This window comes from Triturus cristatus, chromosome 3_2, assembly GCF_964204655.1.
Source record: "Triturus cristatus chromosome 3_2, aTriCri1.1, whole genome shotgun sequence".
Classification (NCBI taxonomy): domain Eukaryota; kingdom Metazoa; phylum Chordata; class Amphibia; order Caudata; family Salamandridae; genus Triturus; species Triturus cristatus.
The window spans coordinates 552,572,938-552,597,970 of NC_140584.1; the positions used below are offsets into that span (position 1 = coordinate 552,572,938).

Consider the following 25,033-nt stretch of genomic DNA (forward strand, 5'->3'; position numbering starts at 1 on the left):
TTTTAAGTCAGTTTTCATAGCTTCCTGGTCAGCACTGCACGAACTCTGAAATGCAAAATATTACGGTCCTGTTCCTCATCAATGTTGGACCACTAACATTAATTTCAAAACAATTGTTTAGTTGTAGACAGGTCTGTACACTTCTTCTGGGGGTGAAATATCAAGTTTGCTATGATGCGTAAAGGCTGCACCGACCAGCGGCCCATTGCAATATCTTCAGTCAGACTCATTGCTACTTAAACTGTGAAAGAAGAATGACCCCCCTCATCTAAGCATCTTACTCATCTGACTCTGAACCATTGGCACTTACTGGCAGTCTGCAGTAAAAAAATGTACACCTTGCATACATTCTGCTTTGAACGTTTACTGCTGTATGTAGGTAATCCTCCTAAAAATCCTCTGAGGGGATTTACCAAACTCTATTCAAGTAAACCACTCCGTGAGCCAATTGCCTGCACAAATGTGTGGGGTTGCTTAACTGCTCACACCACCGCAATCACATCTTTCTTAAGAAGTGACTATTAAACGTAAATTGATACTTGTATAGCGCACTACTCACCCGCAAGGGTCTCAAGGCGCTTGTACGAATACCGCTGTGGAACCCATCCTGGCTTTCCCTGTGAGGCATCCACTCCTGGGCACCCCCAAGGTGGAGGCCAGGCATCCTTAGCGTTGTGGGGGCCGTTGTGGAGATTAAGCAAGCTATTGCCCAGAGTTGCAGAGTGGGACTCCATGATTGGAATGGCACCGAGGCGAGAATTATCAGGTCCGTGGAATTTTTGAGCCCAAGACCCGCCGAGGCAGGGAATTGAAACCCGGTCCCGGGCTAGACCTCTGCATCCAGGTCTGCCGCTCTAATCATTGAGCCACACTTCTCACACGTAAGCCTCCTGTAAGAACCTAGAAGTAAGGCAGAGTTACCGCACATGGGGGCATATTATCAAGAACCGGCGATAATGGGCTTGATAATATGCCGCAGAGAATTCCAGTAGAAGCCCATGTTCTGATGTCAACCTGGGCTTCTATTGGAATTCTCACAGGCATATTATCAAGCCCATTATCGCCGCATTAGCGGCCGTTTTCTGCCGCTAAAGCGGCGATAATTTTAACGCCATGCTTGATAATATGCCCCATGTATTTTAGTCTATGTCAAACCATCTCCACCCCAGTACTAACTCATAACTCTGGAAGCCTGCATAGGAAAGTACTACACCCTTGGAGCAGGCCCAGTTTCACCACTGATACCATTGCCTTCTTCTCTGTACTGCTGCTCCCTTCTTGAACATCTTTGTAGAAAACAGAGCCTCCATCAACTTTCCTTACAAACTTTGCTCTGACTAATTTTTTTTATTTAGAGTGTGCACCTACTATTCTGATTTTATGCTGTTTGTGCTCTGTGAAATGTCTGCTGAACTTAAATTTTTTCTTCCTTTGGTCGTCAGCAATGCTCGTTTTACACGTTAAATACATTTTCAGCCTCTCAGTAGATTCAGAATAATCTTTGCAAATGCTGTCTTTGAAGGAATTCCTCTGCTTTTGCTTTGAAAAACAAATGATGCACCATCATTCGGAATAAAGAGCCATTTTTAACCGTCATGTGCATTTTGTTGAACAAATAAAAAAAATAATCGAAGTTTACACTAGGATCAATGCAAATACATAGAGAGCAATAGCAATATATTTTTAACATCGTAACATTATTTTCGTTTTTTTTTACAGATTAGATCTTTAGGGATAAGATATCACTATTCTCACAGTACAAGATTTTACATCTTATGTCATTCATATTGGTGGAAAGTGATATATTGAACTATTAGTTTATCACATACCCATCTCTTTACTTTCTGGACACTGAGTTTACCTCCAGTATAAGGTGTGTCAAAGAGACACTTCGTCAAAGAACCACGTTCTGTATTGGTATGTGTAGTGAATGCATTTGTAATGAAGAGCACGGGATCTCCAAAATAAATGTCTCACGATAGCGAACTGTATTTTTAATTCTGCATTGTTATTTTATGTATGCATGCTTGCTCATTTGCTGCTATGCATTGTAGCGTCCTGCTGGACACGTTCGAGTGTCTCAGCAGGCACAAGTTTACCAGGCATTTCCTTGAGGGCTGGCCACACACACATCCCACACCCATCCACCCCAGGCATCACAACTGATGTTGGCCTGCTAATAAAATGGCCTGAGTGCACGTGCTTGAGGCCAATTAAGTAAGCATCATCACTGTGTTGTGATTCACTGAGCATGTGGGCCTAGGGCTGGCAACTTTACAATGACAATGAGGGGTTCTGACCCCATGCCGTGCGCCTTGCAGGTCTCCGCATTTGAGGTGGACATTTCAATCAGCATCATCACTCCTGTCTGCCCAAAGACGTGGGCCCCGTGGCCCATAGCAGAGCGTGAACCCGTTCCTCATGAGAAAGGAGAAAATATAGAGATAAGTCTTCTCAGGAAACAACCTGAACAACGCGGTCATTACATCGCGTTACCTTTACAACGTGGTCGTTACAATGAACGCGTTGTAACATCGTAGTACATTACAACGCTTGTCGTTTCAACGACTTGCTCTAGATGGCGCTCTAAACTAAGGAATAGTGTAATTTACTATTCCAACACATTCCCTACTGTTGCACACACTGGAGTGGGAATAGTAAATTATACTATTCCTAAGTCCAGCGCGCTATCTAGAGCAAGTCGTTGTAACAACTTGCGTTGTGATGTACTGCAATGTAACAACGCGGTCATTGTAACAATCTTGTTGTAAAAGCATGTGTTGCAAACGTATGCGATGTTATGGTATATATTCGTCCTCTCCAACACCTTGCTTCACCTTCTGTCTGTCTGCTTCCCACACCTTCCGGTAGAGCTGCTCTCTGACGGCTGGGAGGTAGAAATTCCAGCAAGAGGCACCTCATGAATCCTCAAGGTGGGAAAGAGTATGTGACAGCCAGCGGAGCTGCCTGACGAACTCTGCCCAGGCTGTAGGTAGTAAGTGGGGCAGTGCGCCTGCAGTTGTGTTACATTGGTAAGCACTGCTGGCGCCAAATGTAAGAGGTTGTCCTCGTCCCCCCTTCCTCACAGCAAGCACCGATCCTGCAGAGTTCCTGGAAAGCACCAAACAGCGGCCTGCTGTCACCGAGGGGAAAGAGGAGGTTGATCCCTGCACCTCCTCCCATGTCCACACCCAGCTCAAGCCACGCATGCCATAACCCCGCAAGACCCACAAACCAGCCCTCTCATGGAGCAGCTGCCACCCTGCTAGGAGGCTTCAGAACTCCTTCACCTCCTTCACCTCACTTGCCAGTTGTGCACTACATGGTGTAATGAGGACATATGGCAGTCTGGGGAGCGGTGCTCTGCAGTCTGCCCGCTGAGTGACCGCGTAGGATCTACAAGCAACACTAGCAGTGGGACGCCAGTGACAGATGCTCGTGGCCCATCAAGGAATGCCAGAGCCTAAGAAAAGACCCCACCTGAGAAGCACTAGCAAGCTGACCCCACATTCTGCCATCTGTCAAGAGGTGAGAGGAGCGCCCTCCCAATGAGGCAGTCTGCACCCAGTGTGCCGCTGGAGCTCCCCAAAAAAATATTAGGAACTGCACTGCTCTTCACCTCTCTCAGCAAGACTGGAAGCCAAACATGAGAGAAACATCCAGGTCAGGCGCTGAGAGCACCACACACCCCTGGCGGTCACCTGTTTGCCAGGAGAGATCTCCTGCAGCAGCCTGTCTAGCCAGGAACAGGGATCCGCATGCAATAGTAAAAGAGGCCGCTCCTGCAATGAGCAAACCCCCGCACCTGCATATCCGGAGTCCATGAGCCCTGCAGCATCAGCAAAACTGCTGCGGCCTCCTGAAGTCATTGTAGCACCAACTAGCGGTCGCTTGTGGCACAGCTCCCGCCCCCGACCGAGCTAAATGTTTGAAAAGGTAACACCACGTGGCATCACAAGGAGCCTGGTGTGCCCCTGCGGCCAATAGCCTCGGTGAGAGTGCAGCTGCTTACCAGCCTATGCAAAGCAGGAGTGCTGCAGTCCCTCACAGCAACTTCCACAGGGCAAAGCAATTGCTGATGCATTGCACCCTGCATATTGGCTACTAAAAATGTTTTTAAAAACGTTAGAAAAATCTGAGAGAGACCTGCTAGGTGCCGAGAACAGTGCACGCTGAGCCCAGTGAGAGGATGTACCAGGCCTGTTGTATACCGGTGCCACCTGGTGGCCATCAGCTGCCACAGCAGGAGGAGAGAGAAGTGCCTAGGGCACCCGCACATGTCCACCAGAGGGAGCCCTTTGTGGACTGCACCAAGTGCCATAGTGCATCTCTGCCAAGTAACACATGAAGCACCAACACCCATCACAAAAGGGGAAGACTCTGGAGGCTAACACCACGCTGGCAAAGGAGCAATAGAGATGGCCAGGCCCAGAGAAGCAAAGCATAACAAGGCAAGTGACCTTCGCTGAGCCTGACTCAGCATCACCCCAGCAAGAGTAGACACAGGCATACAGGGAACCAGTAGAGCGTACCCTTAAGTACAGAGATCTCACATATGGACTAACTAGTGCTTAAGATCAGTAACGCGATCCACACACGCACACCTTTGTTTTAACCTTTTCACATCTCCATACAATAAATGATTTTACAAAAATGAGGATGTAGGGAATTTTAACCTCACTCCACTTGAGCACTTCACTTTTTCAATTTTCTGGTCTCTGGACACTACTGTAGTACCAGTGGGTCTACCTCCTGGTGGAGGTCAGCATACTAAAAATAACCCTATGTTGATGCTGTCACGTTACAAATAGGCGGAGAACCAAGATATACCACCTGTCCACCTGAGTACGTGTAAGAGGGTTTTTATGAAAGGTACCAACAACCCATGACCCTGGTCACACAGGTACAAGTGGTCCATTCCCTTTTGATCTTTGTACATTATTTGGAAGCTGAATGGACCACTGCTTCTCCCTCCCTCCCCCTCTTTTGATTATATACGGTACCCTTAAGTAACCCTGGGCAGAGCAGGCGTAGTGCCTCTACGTGAAGTTCCACGGAGTTGGAAAACAACTCTGTGGAACTTCACTCCACGCCCTCCCACCTCCCATTCGTAAGACGTACAATGTAGGGGTTACCACTGAAAAAGGACGGCGAGGAGGAGCAGGAGAGTGACCATGGCAAGGAGGAGGCAGCTACGGGGCAGGTAAGTGCCTTTTTATTACTTTTACTGAGTTTGGGAGGGTGGAGGGGCCGGCTAACTACGCTCCGCCACGGAGTCGTAGTTTTGCCTGAACTCTGCGTTCGCAATGGAACGCGGAGTAGGCAAAACTACGTAAACTCCGCGTAGTTATCCGCCCTGGCTTACCCTTGAGGAGACAGTGCCAGCTACAGTAAGTGCCTGGTTGCCCGCCAGGTGCCCGTAAAAGAGATGCTGCACATGCCTAGCGCTCCCCAGAGAAAAGAGGGGAGTAAAGGTCTAGCATGGCCGAATGCAGAAAGACAGCATCTACACACCTCAGCTGCACTAGCACTACCCAGCAGTGGGCCAAAGACTGTTCAGGGAGTGCCCCAAACACCGCCTTAAGCCTTAAAACTGTGTCGCACATTTGCCCATTACAGGCAGGAAGAGAACCGCACATCCCCATGTGGCAAGCTGCCACCACCATCACGCAAATAAAAGAATTTGACACAACACCACATCATGAAGAAAAAGAGTGACAATCCTGTCACTCTGAAGAACCAGATGACCACAGGTGCGCTGGAGACATCAACAAGGGGATAAGAACGAGGACTCGCACCACTACAAGAGTGCACCTTCAGACACAAGCTAGCCACAGAGGTGGAGGGACTTTACTGGAGACAGCTCAATGGGAGAACCACATGTAAGCCACACGTATGCGCAAACTGCCTCTCTCCCCTTACGCATCCCAGTGCGATTGTCAGTTCCGGAGCGCTGGCTCCTTGAGACAGGTGGCATCCCTGCTCGCGATCGCACATGCCATGGAAGAAGAACAGCACCAGCAAAGACATGAGCCACATGGCTGCGAAGTCCCCCCAGTCATCCTCCCCCAGGCGAGTCATCACTACCTGTTGTCCAAGTCCTCCATATGGCAAACACATCCATCAGTGCCATGGGCTTCACCATAACCACCGAAGGATTATCTCAACACCCAAGTGGAGCCAAACCCCTACAAACCACCAAGACACCACAGGAGAACGCTCTACAGCAGATATCACTGATTCTCCTGATGCCCAAAGTTTGAACTTTTAACCCCTTCGACGCGCTTGACGGAACGGTTCCGTCATGCACGTCGGTTGGGCTGTGCTTATGACGGAACCGTTCCGTCATGGCCCCGCCCGCGCACGGAATCTTCAGCGTGGCGCGGAAATCCGCGCCGCGCTGAAGGGGTTAACACCAATTGCATCACAGCAAGAGCATGCCGGACTGGTCACCATCACATAGGTGGACTGTCACTCAACTAACGTGAAGCCAAAGGATCCGGATTTCATCAGCACAGAGTTCATGTCCAGAGGTGTCCTAGTTAAACTATGGATGCCTGCCGAGGTGCCCGGGTGCTCCCAGCTGCACCTGTCTACTACTGTGTTTCAGACTGCCTCTTGAGGTTGTGAGAATGTGTTGTTGTAGTTGTTTTCATTGTTTCCCACATGTTGGACTTTGTTTTTCAATAAAGTTTGGGAGGAGTGTAGTGTCCTGCTGGACACGTTCTAGAGTCTTAGCAGGCACAAGTTTACCAGTCACTCTCTTGAGTGCTGGCCACACACACACACCCCACACCCATCCACCACAGACATCATGAGTGATGTGGGCCTGCTAATAAAAGGGCCCAAGTGCATGTGCTTGTGGCCAGTTAAGTAGGCATCACCACTGTGTCTGTGTCGTAATTCACTGAGCATGTGGGTCTAGGGCCCACGACTTTACATGCATGTTGTTAAAAAGTGCTTGAATTAAAACTGAACCTGCAGTGGTGTAACTCAAAATGACGACGCCCCCCAGCAGATTGAGATTAGGGCCACTGAGTCTCATACATTTTACAGATATTCATTGGCCTTCCGCTGAATAGGGATTCCCCGACAGGTTGGGTGCTCCCACGAGGCACAACAGGGATTACAGGGGGCTGCATTACACCCCTTAGAACCTATAGTATTAGGCACCTTTAAAACTATGTATACTGCATAGTACTCTTAGAAGTATATATAAAACATTTAATACATCAGATCTTTTAATGACAGGAACTCTAATTCACAACCATTTGAGGTTCTTTAAAAGTATATATTAGTCGTTTCTCAAAATTGGAATGTATTCTTGTCACATGGTCAATGTGGCCATTGTCATTTTCCCTATGTTAGCATGAGCCCGTGGCAGACTGTCTTCTGCTTTGTGCATGTTACTATACAAACATATTTTGCTTTGTACCACACTGCAACTTTCCCACAGAACATGCTGTTGTTTTTGTGTTCTGTTCTTTTCTGGGATTTAGTCTGAACATTGTAGACAAAGTTGAACAACACTGCCCCTTGTTATTCTGTTCTGGTCAGGCGCTACCACCTGGAAAAAACACGCAGATGCAGCTGTTACCACGCGTGGCTTTACATCGCAAGTCGTTTCTACGACATGCACTAGATGGCGTGCTGGATTTAGGAATAGTATAAATTACTAATCCTACTCCATTTAGCGCAACAGCAGGGAATGCGTTGGATTTGAAATCCAACACATTCCCTGGTGTTGCACGCCACCTAGTGCAAGTCGTAGAAACGACTTGCGATGTAAAGCCACGCGTGGTAACAACGCGGTTGTTGTAACGACCGCGTTGTTACCAACCTGCGTGGTAACAACAGCGTTGTAACCGCTGTTTTCCCCTGGACGGGTGGGTAACACACATTTGGAGAGGGATCTTCCCAGAGAAGGAAGAGTAACAGCACCTATGATGTAGATCTTTCATCTATAGACTGAGGTATGAGATCTGCTGCAAACACCCAGAGATCTTCTGATATAAAATAATTTTGCTTCTATAGAAAGGGAGGGAGGTTTGGTTACGCTGTTGTATACAATAACAGCACCTTTTATGATTTACGGACTACTTGCTATGCTAACAGTATTTGTGTTAAGCATTTTTCTAATTGTTGTGGCACGCATACTAGGGCACAATAGTTAAAATAAACATTTTAAACTTTCCTCGTGTCTCTGTTAGACTTATTGTGGACTGGTACGAGAGTGTGAGTGAAAGAGCGTGTCCTGCAACCGCGATTCCTGAGAGGGTCGGGATTGTTGTGTTCTCGGGTATCTAATCACTCGTTCCTCTGTGAGTGAGTAGGTAGTATAGCTAGTCGGTCCTTTGGCTCATGGATACTTGGGTGGTTGGATGACAGTCCCTGCCTACTGAGGTTCCATGATCCCAAGCATAGTTCTGTGACTCCGCAGAATCACTGCAACATTTTACTGTTTGAGCACCCTGAAGCTACCTCAGTACCATCCACCTGCCATATATATCATGCATGCTGTGTTTTACTATAACATAACTGCACACATAATTTTCTGATTAAGTTTATTTAAATCTGTGTACTTTATTGCACTCTTAACACATTTATTTATAACAGAAGTAAACCAAAGCCAGCAAAAGTGCAGAAGATTCACCGTCAGCAGTTCCAGTTCCAAGATGCCCAGATCACCAGCTGCAGGTTTCCAGACCTAGCTCTCGGACTGGAAAATCCAGACGCGTCTGCGGGAATGGAGGTGGTTTTAGTAGAAAGAAAACCAGACGACACGAATCAGCGCTGGATACACAAAGCAGATGACAGGTACTGCTCGCTAATATACTCATATGGTACTCTTATGTACTGCAGCAGTGAGCATCACAGTATTTCCTTACTATACCATTAAAGTCACTTGACATGTCCAATTATGTTTTTTCTGAATCACATTGACCTATATCCGAAGCTCTATTTTTGGATGGGTTAATATTATATACATTGAAATCTCTAGTAGCTGTATAAAAAAGAGCCTGTCACTAGTTCTTCATTCCATTCTAGTTGTGACATCCATGCCCTGTAAGAGTAGAAAAATACTAAGGGCCACAGCCAATAAGCATGTGAAAAGCAGGCCACTGAGCAGAAATACAAATAGTGTATAAACATTGACAGCGATATCTAGCTTTTCAGCTCCTTCTACTAAACTGTTTCATCTTAGCCAATGAGTAGACCCATATGGTAAATATTTGCTTCTCACGCTGCTGTAGTTTATCATTCTTTAGCTGAATGTCAGCACACATTCCAAACTACAGCCTTTTTTGAGAGAGATTTATATTAAACTAGATTTAGTACAAAATAAACTGTATACCAGCGTATTATTATCACTGTACACTTTCCATGTTCACTCTAACTAGCTTCAACCAATAGATCTCGTTCATGTCGCGATGTGTAAAGTTGTGAGAAGTCCTCCAAGTCATAACTTGGCATTTTTTGTTAGATTCTCTGCGAGCTTTTTCGAAGATTGCAAAGTAAAAAGAAAAAGGCAATATTGTCGGCACTTGGGAGGAGCTAGACATCACTCCTGTGGCTGTGAGGAGCACCGCGAGGGCTTCTTTGCTTTGCGCCAGTCTCATCTGAACCCCCTCAACTATCACTTCTGCTGCCCCACTAACCACTGAGCCCCAGGCTGGAGCTGCTTTTTATCCTCCTATCTCTTCATTTTATTCCGGCATACAGAATGTGATGTCACACCCTTTAAGGGCAGGACATCCTGCATGCTGGGAAGCAACCCATTGGTGCGGCATAAGCTGGGAAGCATGCCTTAGCGAAGGCAGGAAAACCTCTCCCATCTTCGATGAGCCGTAGGAGCTAAACTACACATGGATTTGCGGGCAAAGGTTTTCCTCATTAACTCACCACTAATCCAATTGACCACGGACCTAAAGAAGGGTGGGAAAGGAAGTGATTCAGTTAACATGAATAGTAAGCAAGAGGATGGAAAATGTTTTGCCACAATGTAAATAAAGTGAGCTATTTCCCTTTTTTAATCTCTCTTGCTGGGTAAGTTTTAATTAAAAAATCATTAGAGGGTCTAGACATGAGCTGTCCCCAGAACTGGTTTTGAGTGACCACAAAGGAGAGTTTGCCATTATCATAGCCACACCTATGGGGGGGCTCAGGGAGCTCTGACCACTCTGCCATGTTAGATTTAGGTAGAGAATGGCACTTCGGGATAGCTTACAGTAAAACACACAGGTTTATGGTTGCCCCAGGGAATTTTTACCCTATTGGTTACGGAGTGGCTAGGAGATGACCCCACCCAGGGGATGGCACAGGGCATACATGTGACACACCTAGTGTCCTCATCAGAACATCTCTTGGCCTGTGGAAGAGAGTAAAAATACGTTGCTTGCTGTTGTTACTTGTGAGGAGAACCCTGAGGGCTGAACTTGCTCCCACTTGTACCCGGGACTAAGAAGTGGACTACACGGGTCAGTTGGCTGACCTCCTCTTAAGTTACAGGGACTCAAAAGCTGCATGAAGCCCACTTTCATGAAGAGACCAGCTCAACAGTTCTAACTGAAGCTGGTGGCTTCTACTAGAGTGAGACCTGAACTCAAAGTGGTGTTCCTAAGGTCATATGGCCCTTAGATAAGTGTCAGAGTGTACTCATCCTACCTAACCCTGAAAACTGGGACTTAAAAACTTTTTCAATGGATTTTTACTTGGAGACCCAACAGAAGACCGGCACTAACCTGTCAATCTGATCCACTGAGGATGCATCGCTGGTTGGCCTGACTTCTCTGTAGCTTAACCATAGCAGCAAATTTGATTCAGGAGGTCAAATGTTGACTAAGATCCAATGATGTCGAACCCTACTAGCTGCAGTCTGCAGTCTTGCCCTACTGAAGGAATATGACTTCCAGAAAATAGACTATGTCCAACGGAAGAAATCTTCACTGGACCAGATGCCGAGCAGCCTCCGATCGACGTTTACAGCTTCCTGGAGGCGAACTCCAGACTTTTCCCATGCAGTGCTTTTCCCACCTTCATTGCCGACTTCACTGAGACCTTGTTCTCTGCCAAAACCATTGTTGAAGACCTTGTTTCTGGAACCAGCTTACTGCCATGCCCTGCTGAGGACTCTACGTTCTCAAAAATCTTCTAAGTCACATGTTAACTCTTTGATCGGGACCTGCTTGGGCCTTGTATCCAACCTGGAGTCCATCGAGGTTGGCTTTAAACCTTACCTTTTGTCCCAGTTTTGTATGACCAGTTGCCTGCGATTGGCAGTTTGCACTTTTTAGCACTAAAATTTCATTCATATTGCTAGTTACCCTTATTGGATGTTTTGCTGGTATTGACTAATCTTGTTCATTAAAATATGCTCTATTTTTATAAATGGGAGTGGGATTTTTATTGTGTTATTCTTTGACGTATAAACTGTTTTGAAACTTGTAAGTGCTCCCAACAGTGAGATTGGGCATGAGGAACAATAACCCAACCAGAACTGCTGATGGGCTGGGCTTGTTCAGCTGTTCCCCTTACCTCTCTGGACGGGCTGGAAGCTTGCATAAGGAAGGTGGACTGGAGACGTTTATGCTACAGGACTGGCAGCAGTCCAACATTCTAGCATTTTCGCACCTAGTCATTGTAGTTTTGCGCAGGGGCATTACAAATGTCACCACTTCACTGGTAGTGTGGCTATCCTTTAAATCTCCCTAGGGTTTGCACTTCATGCAGTGCCTGCTGCTTCATTGTTTGACCCTCAACTGGGCCCTATTTCTCACCTTCATTGTCAGGGTGTGTGGAGCAAAACAATGCCACACATACAGTCTAGAAAAATGTTGGGCTTATTTACAAGCCCCTTGTGCCTCATCATTATTTTTGACGCACCGGCGGTGCAGTGTTCTGGCCCATATTTACAAGCCAACCAAAGCCACCCTGCATGACTTTTCATGGCCTTGAAAATATGGCTCTTTTTCAATCATTACTTTGCGTGAAAGGGACATGCCATGGGTGGTGATGTGAGTGTTCTCACTCAGCACCCATGATTTCTGTCGCATTCCCATATTTACAACGTTTCGTAAACCTGGGTATGCGTGAGAATCCTATGCCTCCTCAGGGGAGGCGTAGGAGTGGCGCAATTAGGAGAAATACTTTTATTTCTCCTCTTTTTTTCTCTTTCTAAGTGTGCTGCATCCTGCAGCACACATAGAAAGAGGAAAACACCATCAGATTGTTTTTGTGCAGGAAGGTGTCACTTACTGCACAACAGCAATCATTCATGCAACGTAGGCACCCTTGCACCATGGCGATACCAAAGGGGATGATGGACGGAGCGTTTGAGCAAATCAAACACTCACCCCCAGTCAACTGATCTGGGTTTAATCCATCATCATTCTTTAGCTCACTCCACCACCCCAGTTCAGACATGGCCATATGCAAATCAGTCTGACCCTGTGCCTCATGGGAACAGTCCAGCCCGAACTGCCAAGCCATGTCTTCCCTGGACCGGAAACAAGCATCCTGGGACCGGTTTCGGGTTCATAACAATCATCAGCCAGGCTATCTTGAATCCAGTGGCAAAGTGAGCAAGGGACCCACGTCTGGGCATACCCTGCCAACTTAGGGCGAACATAGCGATATCAAAGGGGATGATGGACGGAGCGTTTGAGCAAATCAAGAGATAGGAGGATAATCTCTGTACTGGGGTGCATGTATGACATTGTTCTGCATTCTGCATTCTGTCCATCAACTGTTGTTTTTGCATTTGTCACCCCAAGTGGGACGGGTATGCTCAGACGTGAGTCCTGTGCTCTCCGTGCCACTGGAATCAAGCTATCCTGGCTGAAGAGGGGTGAAACCCAGAAACCGGTCCTAGGATGCTTGGTTCCAGTCCAGGGAGGACCTGGCTTGGCAGTTCGGGCTGGACTGTTCCCATGAGGCACAGGGTCAAGACTGATTTGCATATGGCTGGGTTCAAACTGGAGTGGCATGGTGAGCAAAAAAACAATGGATTTAGGACCAGATCTCTGTACTGGGGTGAATGTATGACATTGTTCTGCATTCTGTCCATCAGCTGTTGTTTTTGCATTTGTCTCCCCGAGTGGGATGGGTATGCTCAGACGTGAGTCCCGTGCTCTCCGTGCCACTGGAATAAAGCTATTCTGGCTGAAGAGGGGTGAAACCCCGAAAACGGTCCTAGGACGCTTGGTTCCAGTCCGGGGAGGACCTGGCTAGGCAGTTCGGGCTGGACTGTTCCCATGAGGCACAGGGTCAAGACTGATTTGCATATGGCTGGGTTCAAACTGGAATGGCATGGTGAGCAAAAAAACGATGGATTTAAGCTCAGATCTCTGTACTGGGTGAATGTATGACATTGTTCTGCATTCTGTCCATCAACTGTTGTTTTTGCATTTGTCACCCAGAGTGGGACGGGTATGCTCAGACGTGAGTCCCGTGCTCTCCGTGCCACTGGAATCAAGCTATCCTGGCTGAAGAGGGGTGAAACTCTGAAATCGGTCCTAGGATGCTTGGTTCCAGTCCAGGGAGGACCTGGCTTGGCAGTTCGGGCTGGACTGTTCCCATGAGGCACAGGGTCAAGACTGATTTGCATATGGCTGGGTTCAAACTGGAATGGCATGGTGAGCAAAAAAACAATGGATTTAGGCCCAGATATCTGTACTGGGGTGAATGTATGACATTGTTCTGCATTCTGTCCATCAACTGTTGTTTTTGCATTTGTCACCCCGAGTGGGACGGGTATGCTCAGACGTGAGTCCAGTGCTCTCCGTGCCACTGGAATCAAGCTATCCTGGCTGAAGAGGGGTGAAACCCCGAAACCGGTCCTAGGATGCTTGGTTCCAGTCCAGGGAGGACCTGGCTTGGCAGTTCGGGCTGGACTGTTCCCATGAGGCACAGGGTTAAGACTGATTTGTATATGGCTGGGTTCAAACTGGAATGGCATGGTGAGCAAAAAAACAATGGATTTAGGCCCAGATCTCTGTACTGAGGTGAATGTATGACATTGTTCTGCATTCTGTCCATCAACTGTTGTTTTTGCATTTGTCACCTCGAGTGGGACGGGTATGCTCAGACGTGAGTCCCGTGCTCTCCGTGCCACTGGAATCAAGCTATCCTGGCTGAAGAGGGGTGAAACCAGTCCTAGGATGCTTAGTTCCAGTCCACAAGGACCTGGCTTGGCAGTTAGGGCCGGACTGTTCCCATGAGGCACAGGGTCAAGACTGATTTGCATATGGCTGGGTTCAAACTGGAATGGCATGGTGAGCAAAAAAACTATGGATTTAGGCCCAGATCTCTGTACTGGGGTGAATGTATGACATTGTTCTGCATTCTGTCCATCAACTGTTGTTTTTGCCCTTGCACCATGGTGCAAGGGTGTCTGTTTTGATGCACGGCTACAGTGTTAGTGATGTGCATGGGAGAGCACAGGGATGCTTCGTATGGCTGTAAATATGGCGCATCCCCGTGGTTTTAAAATGACACAACTTGGCGCAGCAAAATATCTTGCAGCGGCGCTCTGTCATTTCCTTGTTGATGAGGCCCTATTTTTCTAAACGTTTTTTTGCATACAGCAAGTGACCCAACATTCAAGCCTTATACTGTGCACCAGAATACTGCAGCACCGAGTTCAATCTCAGGGAGGTTTGTTCTGTATTAACTCAAGGACGGTGCTTTAACACAAAATAAACACCATAAAAATGTCCCTTAAATTGCAGTGTACTGGAAAATGTTAGATAGATTTGAAATGGCTGAATAAGGATTAAAGGAAGGGATGGCTGAGAAGAAGCATCTCAAACAAAGTATTCAACTCTTCCAAAAAAACTCATGATACCTGCCCCAGAGAGCTGAGGATTCTAGAAGGATGGTCCTAAAGGAACAACATTAGATTAATAGTCATTCCCAATCAGGCTCTGAATCCCAACTTGGAGTTTTTCATTAAAGGCTGGATCCAGTTAGTCCTGAAGCCAGAAGGTCTATCACTTTTCGTTTCTGCTTTTTGAAGGCTCGTTAAAGCCAAATGCTTTTTTCCATGTTGAGAGATCATAATGCAAGAGATTTGTCTAAAACAGACAATGATAAATTCTATGGAGATTCAGTGATGTAGGCATGCAGAGCATAAATACCAACTGTTCAGAGTCAATCACAGCAGAAATAGATGGTAGAGAACTATTTGCCAATATTCAGCTAAAGTTTTGCACCCCACTAAAAGGAGAAATACCAGATAATATGACACAGTTTGCAGACTTGCTCATGTTTTAATCCAATAATTGTGTTTATCTAGTGGTGGCAGGCAACATTAATTAATGGTACGGCACTCACAATAAATGATGCCGGCTGCTGGGCACTCCAAACAGATGCTCCTCTCCCGCACCGATCCTGGGGGTGATGAGGAGCAGGAAGGAAAGGTAAGGGATTCTCTCTTTGTGCACTGTGAATCCAACCAATCCTGGAGCTGCAGAGAACTAGAGATTCCCTTTGAAGTGCTTGGAATTTCTGGCCTCCTGGCCTCTCTTCAGCCTGTCTGCAGGCACAATGGACTAGTGTGAAGTTCTTTGTATGACGACAGGACAGAGCCTATTGATTTGCAAGTGGGGCTGTGCCCAGCTCTGCCCACCCATCTTGCCAGTGATGGCCCATACAGGCACACCTAATCCCTCTATCGTGTGGCTGTTTGGGAGGAATATACAAAGACCAGCTGCCAACTACACCCAGCCATGTGAAACAGAAACAGCCTTCAGGCACTAAATAGGGCAGGATTGAGACTTAGTTTCTGACTTTACCATTAAAGAGGATTTTAAGTTACAGTTTCTCAGACACCAAACATAAAGTTCCCACCTACAATCAAAAGTTAGCACTTATTAACTGTAATAAGTCAACCCAATGGCATCCTATGGGAGAGATAGGCCTCACAGAAGTTATTAATGAATTTTTGGGTGTTTCTATACCACGACATGTAAAACTTAAAAGTACATACCTATACTTTTAATAATAGTGCACCCTTCCCTTTGGGCTGCCTAGGGCCTTAGGGGTGACTTATATGGTATAAAAGGGGAGTTGAAAGCTTGGTAATGGGTTTATTTTGCCAAGTTGAGCAAGCAGTTTTAAACTGCATACAGGCTGCTGTGGCAGACCTGGAAAATGGTTTAAAGGGGTACCTTAGTGGATGGCACAATAAGTGCTGCAGGCCCATTAGTAGCATTTAATTTACAGGCCACAGGAATATGGCATAGCACTTTACTAGGGACTTATAAGTAAATTACATATGTCAATCAGGTCTAAGCCAATTTTACCTTGTTTTAGGGATTGATCACTAACACTTTATCACTGGTTAGCAGTGGTAAAGTTCACAGAGTTCTAAGGCCAGCAAAAACAAATTCAGAAAAATAGGAGGCTGAAGGAAAAACGTTTGTGGAAAGACCACCCTATCAGATAATTTCAGGTAGGAGTACAGACAGAGTCTGCTGTGGTCAATACTAAACTCACAATGGCTATATTAGGTCTAAATGGAGAGATACATTTCACAGATTATAGATTGATCCTCTACACTTAAATATTGATGGTACCCAATGGAGAAAATGGGTTAATGATAAATGCCAGATATGGAAACATAGAGGAAGAATTTGGACTGGTACACAACCTTGAAACAATCCACATAAAAGATGGACCTGGGTGTCCCAGGAATCGGAAAAGATTTGGGCCCTATGTTATGTTATGTTATGCAATGCACATTTGTAAAGCTCACTGACACCTAAGAAGGTATCCTGGCACACAGCAGTTGTGAGCCTAGCTATACCTAGGGCTTAGTGGGGCGCCTCAAAAAGCTAGGTCTTCAGCTTCTTGTAGAATTCAAGTGAAGAGGAGGCTTCATGCTTTAGGTGCGATGTAGGAGAAGACTCAACCATCAGATCTGGTTTTCAATATGCACGAGATGTGTGCAAGTAGGAGTTTTAACAAGCAGAGGTGTCTGAAAGGTTTGTGAAAGCAGATGTTATTGTTGCCGTATGCAGGGGTTTTTGCCCTGCCAGAGTACCGAAGTGGACACTTGAATGCACTCTGTCAAGGGTATGGTTTTGGGCAAATCGTGGGGTGGATAGAGAAAGGAAAAGAGAGACACAAATTCCACTCATCTGCTACTTTGGAACACCAAGGAATTCGGCAGACTCAGCATGAATTTTGGTCTTTTATACGGATAAACACATGACATTCAGGTGAATATATACACAGATAACTTTAAACAATAAAATTATCATTTTTCATTGCTTTCCAAACTCCTAAGCAGATGGATCAGTAATGAGTTCCACACCAACGAGGATACAGGTGTGGAACCCCAGGACATGAAGAAGTGACAGAACTTAAATTAGACTGTACAAGCAAGCAAAAAAACAAGAACTTTCCCTAAACCCTGCTAACATGAGGGGATGGAAAAAGGAAGAAAAGAATAAAAGTGAGGGAATTGGAATACGGTGCATAACTAGACAGGGCAGGAAGTCATAAAACACAACCAAACATTGCCAGGTAGCTAATGCAAACACTCTTGCTGCTTGGATTGCCCCCGAAGTGGTTTTCCTAAGAGTGGTTAGTGCTCTAGTTCTTGACGTCCACTTCCATTGCCTTGTCTTATATAGCTTCTAGATGACCCTACAGCCAAATCTCCTATTATGTGGCATATCCTGTTTACCCATCCATGCTTTCCATGTTCTCCCACAAGGCTTGTGTGATCGCTAACAGTAATGTCAGCTAGCTGCTTCCTAGAATTTTAGACAAATTATTGCAATCCATCATTGTTATGTCACTGAAAGATATTATTATAATCAAATACACCAAGCAAAACACAGACTTGCAGCTAAATACCAACATACACAAATGAAACAGTAGAGTGAAGGCAGGCAGGAAGACGATGAGGCAATGTTAAGATGCAATGTTTTTTTTCCTGTGCAGATAGGGATGGCCTGACCCCAAAATATAATTCGCAAAATCTTGAGAGATAGTAACTCTTGTTTTTAATATATAGAGATTATCTGGACGCACATCATAGGGTTAGATCATCCCTATGTGCAAAACGAAAATCCATAGGGGGACATTTTAGTTGAAACAAACATTTTATTAACATTGATAGATCAACTCTGTGGTGAGCAGATAAACCATTGCATTGTAAAACAGGCAGTCCCTAGAAAGCTGACTGACAAATCAGCAAAGAGCACAAAGATATGAGGCAAATGGCCCTCTAAAGCCTGTACTTTGTAAATTTGTTTCCTCAAATATTTTAGAAAAGTAGTGACTAAAGCTCACACAATCATATCAAGATGTTTATAGCCCAAACAAAAAAAGTGACCTGATGCCCAGTTATGTACAGAATAGCAGCTTTCCATCTGTTTGCAGGATGTATGCATGTTAGGTAGAGGCCTCTTTAGAATGTAACTATTTGAAACACACACCCATTCTGGCATCACCACTGATTCCAGGATCGCAGTCTAATTAATTCTGGTCTATTTATAGCCCTGCCTGTGCATGTAATGTCCTTGCCATACCAGATTATGGCCAGACATAGTGGCTTTTTTGTTTGCTTTAAGTTAAATTCATTATTTAGTATTTCATAAAAGTGATAAAAACCTATATAAAAAAGACGGAAAGTAGGTATTTGCTTTGTCATAAGTAGCCTGCAATAAGAAAATTAAATTAAAAGTGTATCACAGTGGCAAAAGACAAAATTCTCCCCCCCTCCCCCCAAAAAGGGAAACATGTTCACCCAATATCCATAAATGTGTTGAGGGTGCCTCATCTGTTTCATGCGTGCTCAATTTTGTTGAGAGTTTGCTTAGCACACATTGGTAAGAGAAGGATTTTACAGTGTGTGGTTGTGTTTGTAGTGGCTTTAAATTGGGAATTACCTGCATTGTTAAACAAGAACTGAAAGTGTGAATTTGATCAGTCTTGACCCAAGGAAATTGTGAGCTGCTCCTTTCCCTCTCTGTGCACAAAAGTTGTAGGCTAAGTGATTGAGCCTGGGCCCAGAGTCACCTGAACAGCACTTCCTCCTCCCCTTGCACCTTAACTTTTTAGGTCACCTAATCTACTAAACAAGTTTTCCTGCTGCTTGGCAAATTTAGGACTTGGTCACCTATTGTTCCACAGGGCTTGCGTTTCTATTGGTTGAGTGAATAGTGCTTGGTTTCTTATTGTTCTGAAGGCTAGGGTTTCTATTGGCTCTAAAGTTTAGGGCTAACCTCCTGTTGATCCATAGGGCTTGTGTTCCTATTGGTTGAGGACTTAGAGCTTGGCCTCCTGTTGGTTGCAAGGGGTAGGCATCCTGTTGGTTTTAGGGCTCGGTTTTCTATTGCTTTCTATGGCTAGGGTTCTATAGGCTTTCAGGATTTAGGCTTTAGAGTGTGATTCCCTGTACTAGAGTTCTTATTCATTCATAGGGCTATGTTTCCAATTAGCCTACATCATATGATCACTAGCGCTATTGGTGTTCAGCCCGGACACCCTGACAAAGGGTGACAGATCAAGGGTGCTGTCTGTTTGGGGCTGTTAAGGCTTGGAACATGTCTATTAACCAGAAACACTGCATCTCCACCATAAGAACTTCAGTTAAGCAACCACTGATTTGCAACATCTTTATCTGTTACTACTTCCTAAATGCTACATACAATAGGCACATACCCCTCAGATACTTTCACTGAGAGACCATAACTACTGGCAAACTACCCCTATCATTATTATAACCTCTTCAACAGCAAAAAACGTAACATCTAAACCACAACGCATTAACTGACAAACACAATGGCACTTGCCAGAAGGAAACTAAAAACCAATGGACAGTGCAAGCATATGATCACTATGTTCACTGATCATACTGCCCCACAAAACCGCCCATACCTAATTCAAATTATCACACAACACAGCAATTACAACACCACTACCCTCCACAAAAAGTCCTCCCACACACACATCCCAAACGTTTGAATTCTCTAACCAAACAACATTTCTTCCACCATAATCTGCAACCAGACTACCCACACCAAAATGCCCATTTGCCCCTGTTCCTTCTCCCATAATACATCACACAGTCTTAACAAACTGTGACATAAAAAGAAAAGAAGCTAAACAACTACAGTGCTTAGAGTTCAATTCAAGATCCAGAAATCACTCCAGTCCTAAGCTTCTTTGCAGAAACATGGCCCAGTGAAGACTTTGACCACACATGTTATGAAGCCATCCCGCCAGTTTTTCACATTAACAAAAATCATACTGTGAAAATTGGATGAGGCTTGTCAGTCATCCATAAAAAACATCACAAAAAATTATATGAATTGAAAAGCAAACCATGGACAGCTGCAAATCCTTGCAGATAAGATGCCACTCAGCTCCAGCTGCTAACACTTATTCTCTCTCTTAATATCAACCACCACCCAACCGTGCTTACTTTAGAGATGTCTGTCTAGATACAATCATCAAGACTCATCTGGAGCACCCAAACCTATACATTCCAAGAGACCTGAACATATGGTTTGACAAGAAAAATCTTGAAGCATTCAACCTCCAATAAATTATTTCTGGACTAACTTACTTTACTGGATACACACTAGATGTCATATTTGCACGCATTTGACAAGCCACCATTAAGACAACTCCCGTGTAAGCTAAAGAGACCACAACTTCATCAGCTTCATTATCAACACACCTATCAATGACAACACTTCAAAGACACAGAAAAAACACCAGCAACATACACTCATACAGACAATGATAAAAAAAATAGAGGCCTTATTTATGAGGCCTTGCGTCACATTTACGCTGCTGGTGCGTCACTTTTTTGTGAAGCACCAGCAGTGTAAAAAATGCACTATGTTGTGTCATATTTACAAAGCGACGCATCTAGGTAGATGCGCCAATTTGTAAACCTCTGCGCCACATTATACCTGCACCAGGTACAGTGGCATCTCACCGAGGGAGTGCTGCAGGGCAGTGGGGTGGCGTGTGGCGGGGAGGGGTTGGGCAGGGGGTAGTGGACTCGGACATACGACGGACAGGAGTAAAGTTATTTAATTTAAATAAATAAAACTATTTACCTTGTTCTCGCTGCATCGCCAACTCGGCAATGCAGCGAGCTCAAGGTAAATAGTTTTAATTATTTAATTACTCCAGTAATTAGTCCACTATCCCCCAATCCTGCCCCAGCCCGCCCCGTCCCGCCGCCCCGCAGCACTCCCTCAGCACTCCCTCAGCGAGCTGCCACTGTCCAGGTATAATGTATGCAGGGGTGGCATTCTGACGCAAGAAAGGGTCGTAGAAGTGATGCAGTGAAATATATGAGATTTCACTGCGCCACTTCTAGGACGCAAATGCGTCAATATCTTACACCTGCCTCATGGGACTTGACCATGTGTAATGACCCATTGCTGGAGTTAGTTGCATCTCTTTTGTGACACACTCCAGCAATGCGCCATTTTTATGCCTACAGATACATCAGAAATACTGACGTATCTGTAACTCCTTGCGACGTGATACGTAATACTGTAAATATGACGCATCATTGGTGTCGCAAGGAGGGAGCAATGAAAAGTGACCCATCGCTGCTTTCTCGCAGCAATGCATCACTTTTCATAAATGAGTCCCTAGGCATCCACAAACTCAACTCTCATCTTGAAAGAATCCCAATAAACATGCACCCACATTTAAACTCAGCTCCCATCTTGATAGAACCCCAAGAAACATGCAACCAAAATACATACATACTTCCTACAACTGGATCTCCAATGCACTGGACAAACAGGTACCAGTAAAGATTACATCCAGAGTTGACCATAAAAAGAACACCATATGGATTAAAAGCAACATCAAAAGAATGACAACATCACTCAAATTACTACAAAAGTGGAAAAAATCAAGGACTGAAACTGACAAAGGCACACTACACCACTATAACAGAGCCTACATAATCACAAAAAGGAAACACTACTCAACATGCATAACTGAGCCGACTGCCTTTTTAAAGAACTCCACAAGAATGTAGCAGAATTCTGCAATTAAAAGGCCCAAAACATGGCAACATCACAATCCTGAGACTTCTCTGACAACATCTCCACTGAATTCATCTAAAAAAATAGAATATTACCCTAAGGAGAAGATGGATAACACCACACCAACACATGACTCATGTAATATAAAAATAGACAAAAGCAGTCTTTCATCACTGTATACTTTGAATACCCTCTCAGAAGATGATTTTATCATCATTATCATCACCATCAGACCATCAGTTTCACTTTCAGACCCAGCACCTACAAAAACCTTTAAAGATATCCTTTCCACAACTTGTGCAGGGAATATAGCTAAATGTTTACCCAATAAGTCCCTGGAACTAAGTTTATTTTCACCCGAGCTGAAAATCTCAAATCTTAGACCCCTCTGGAAAAAGAAAAACCTTGATTCATCAAACCTAGCAACCTAAAGCCCATATCAAATTGACCATTCTTAGAATTTTCTTTTGAAGGAGCAATGTTTAATGGACATTCACATTTTAAGGAAAAAAATTAGTTAAAGTCAGACCAACAGCACGGCATCAGATCAGCAACATGCACACAGCAGCCACCACATCTATTTGGGAGGATCTAAAACTAACATTAGACAAGAATTGTGTGGCTCGCCTATTACTTCTGGATTTATCAGCTGCATATGACACTGTTCACCACAACCACATGCTACTATAAAGGCTTCATCATCTTAGAGTATGTGAACATGCTCTAAAATGGATTTCATATCTTGTCAAAGACAAATTGTAGTTTACTTACCAGCTTTCACATCAGTGCCTCACAACAAACACTGTGGCATCCATCAAGGGTCTTTCATATCCCTTTTTACTCTACCTAGCCCCTTTATTAAGCCTGATTCAACCCCACCTGTTACAACTATGAAGATGACATTCAAATCACACTAAAAATGGATGGCCCAGAATATCTCTACAACTCAAAACCTGATGACTGCCTTTGAACCATAAACACATGGATGATGAATAACCATCTAACAATCAACACCACAAAGACATGTGAACAATGGCAAAAATACAAGCCGAGCACCATATGGCCCAAGGATATTGAGGTCCTTCCAACAACATCAAAAGAAATCAGAAATCTAGGGATAACCATCAATTCAGACCTATCCCTAATCCCATGTTAATATCTTGGCCTGGGAAGAATTTTAATTACCCTTGGTAATTGGTGTAATTTTGGTAATTTTGCACAATGAAATTTGCACAAACCTACTGAGAAAATGCCTTTATGCCATGTTGGGTAATGAGACTTCCATTCAGAAAGAAATTATGATGCACAGGTTAGGTAATGTTTTAGCATGCGTCGCAGTGTTTTGAACCATAAGCAGCAATTTCTTTAATGTAAGTAGTCAAAAAACATTGCAGGTAGATTTATTACTCGAGCGGACTGCTTGGGAAATTTTTAAGCACAAAATAACAAATCCAAACAACAGCTTCAGTGTTTTTAAAGGGAGCAGCAGTTTCTTTAATGCAGGCAGTCAACTAACATGTCAGTTACAGTTTTTACTGAAGCTGATCATTTGGGCACTTTTTAAGCATGAAACTACAAATCCAAATGTGAGCGGTAGTTTTTTGACTGAACAACCAGAAATCAAATTTACATTTTGGAGATGAGTTTTACCCAAGCAGACGGTTTGGGAAATTTTTTGAGTGCAAGATGCATTTCACCTAAATATGTGTAGTTATGCGTAATTTTGCAGTAATTTCCTGTATTTAAGCAACTGTAAATTATGCAAATTGTTCACACCCCTGTTGACAACGACACAATGCAAACATTGTGTCTCATCTTCCCACAGGAACTATAAGCTACACTCGTAATCTCCAAGCTTGATTATGCCAACATCCTGTGTCTTGTTGCTCCAGCATTCATCATGACCAAAATATATCACTGTGCATTTTCCACAGATTCTCCCAATAAAAAGGACCGCTATACCTACAAGCTGAATTTTAGCAAAAAAACAAACAGGACCCTGTACTCCAGCCTAGCACCACTTATCATTATAACCCCTTGCCATAAGAAATCCATAGGATACACCACTTTCTCAGTACAAGCCACCAAGCTCTGGAACTCACTACCAACCAACATTCAAAGCATCCAGGAGCATATACACTTTAGAAGACAGTTAAAACATGGCTGTTACAAATATAACTACATCATCCCACAACCTTGGGATGGATCCTGATAAGACAACTGCCTGTTCAAATTCAAACTTCAGCCTACAGCCCACAAATAGGGAGCTACCCAATCAGCAAATACCAATCTATATGCGGTTTAGTTAAAAAGAAAACCTATGGTTTGCCTGGTTATTTTATAGTTATGTCAATTCATATATAACATTTCAGGTCGACACTAATAGTAATACCATAACACTCAGAGGTTGGCAGTCAACTGTAACTGTAAGGGGTGACAATATTATATGGGATTGCTAAGGCCTTTTCTGATTGTTCATGAACTTGGGGTAGTTAGACTGGTAGTTTGGTCAAGACCTGTTTGGTTTTGTACCATGAGACTATCCTTTGCAAATAGATGGGGCCTTGTGCATTGTACATAGAAATTTGAAGTGCGTAATTTTCTGTACTGGGAACATGTGGAAGGATAACACACTGTGCACGATGTGCTATTCTCTCTTTAGGTTTAAGCACAATCTGGTAGCCTGATTCAGAATATTCAAAGTTTTTGCATTTGTGATGTTTGTAACACAGTATAAAGGTTCTCCAGCTGCAGCGGCCCCTGCAGGTAGGAGCGGTGGGGCCAGGTTGGGGGGGGGGGGGGTGGAGGTGGATTCGTCAAACGACCAGGAGGGAAAATTAAATAAATAATACATTTCCCTCGTTATTGTCTGTCGAAATCTCCCCCACCCGGCTCCACCGCTCTTACCTGCACGGGCCATTCCTGTACTCCAGTAAACCAATCGTGATAGTACTACTGCTGTTGTGTGTTCATCATGTCCGAAGAAGTGGACACAT

General features: G+C 44.6%; 1 protein-coding gene across 2 annotated transcripts in view; it reads left to right on the forward strand.

The window, feature by feature from the left end:
- DCDC1 (doublecortin domain containing 1) overlaps positions 1-25,033 on the forward strand; it is a 1,503,674-nt gene that overhangs the window by 1,235,669 nt on the left and 242,972 nt on the right. For both annotated transcript variants that reach the window (XM_085648291.1, XM_085648292.1), the window contains one exon: positions 8,617-8,817. In XM_085648291.1, coding sequence (XP_085504417.1) covers positions 8,617-8,817 — 201 coding nt within the window. The remainder of the gene's footprint in view (positions 1-8,616; positions 8,818-25,033) is intronic.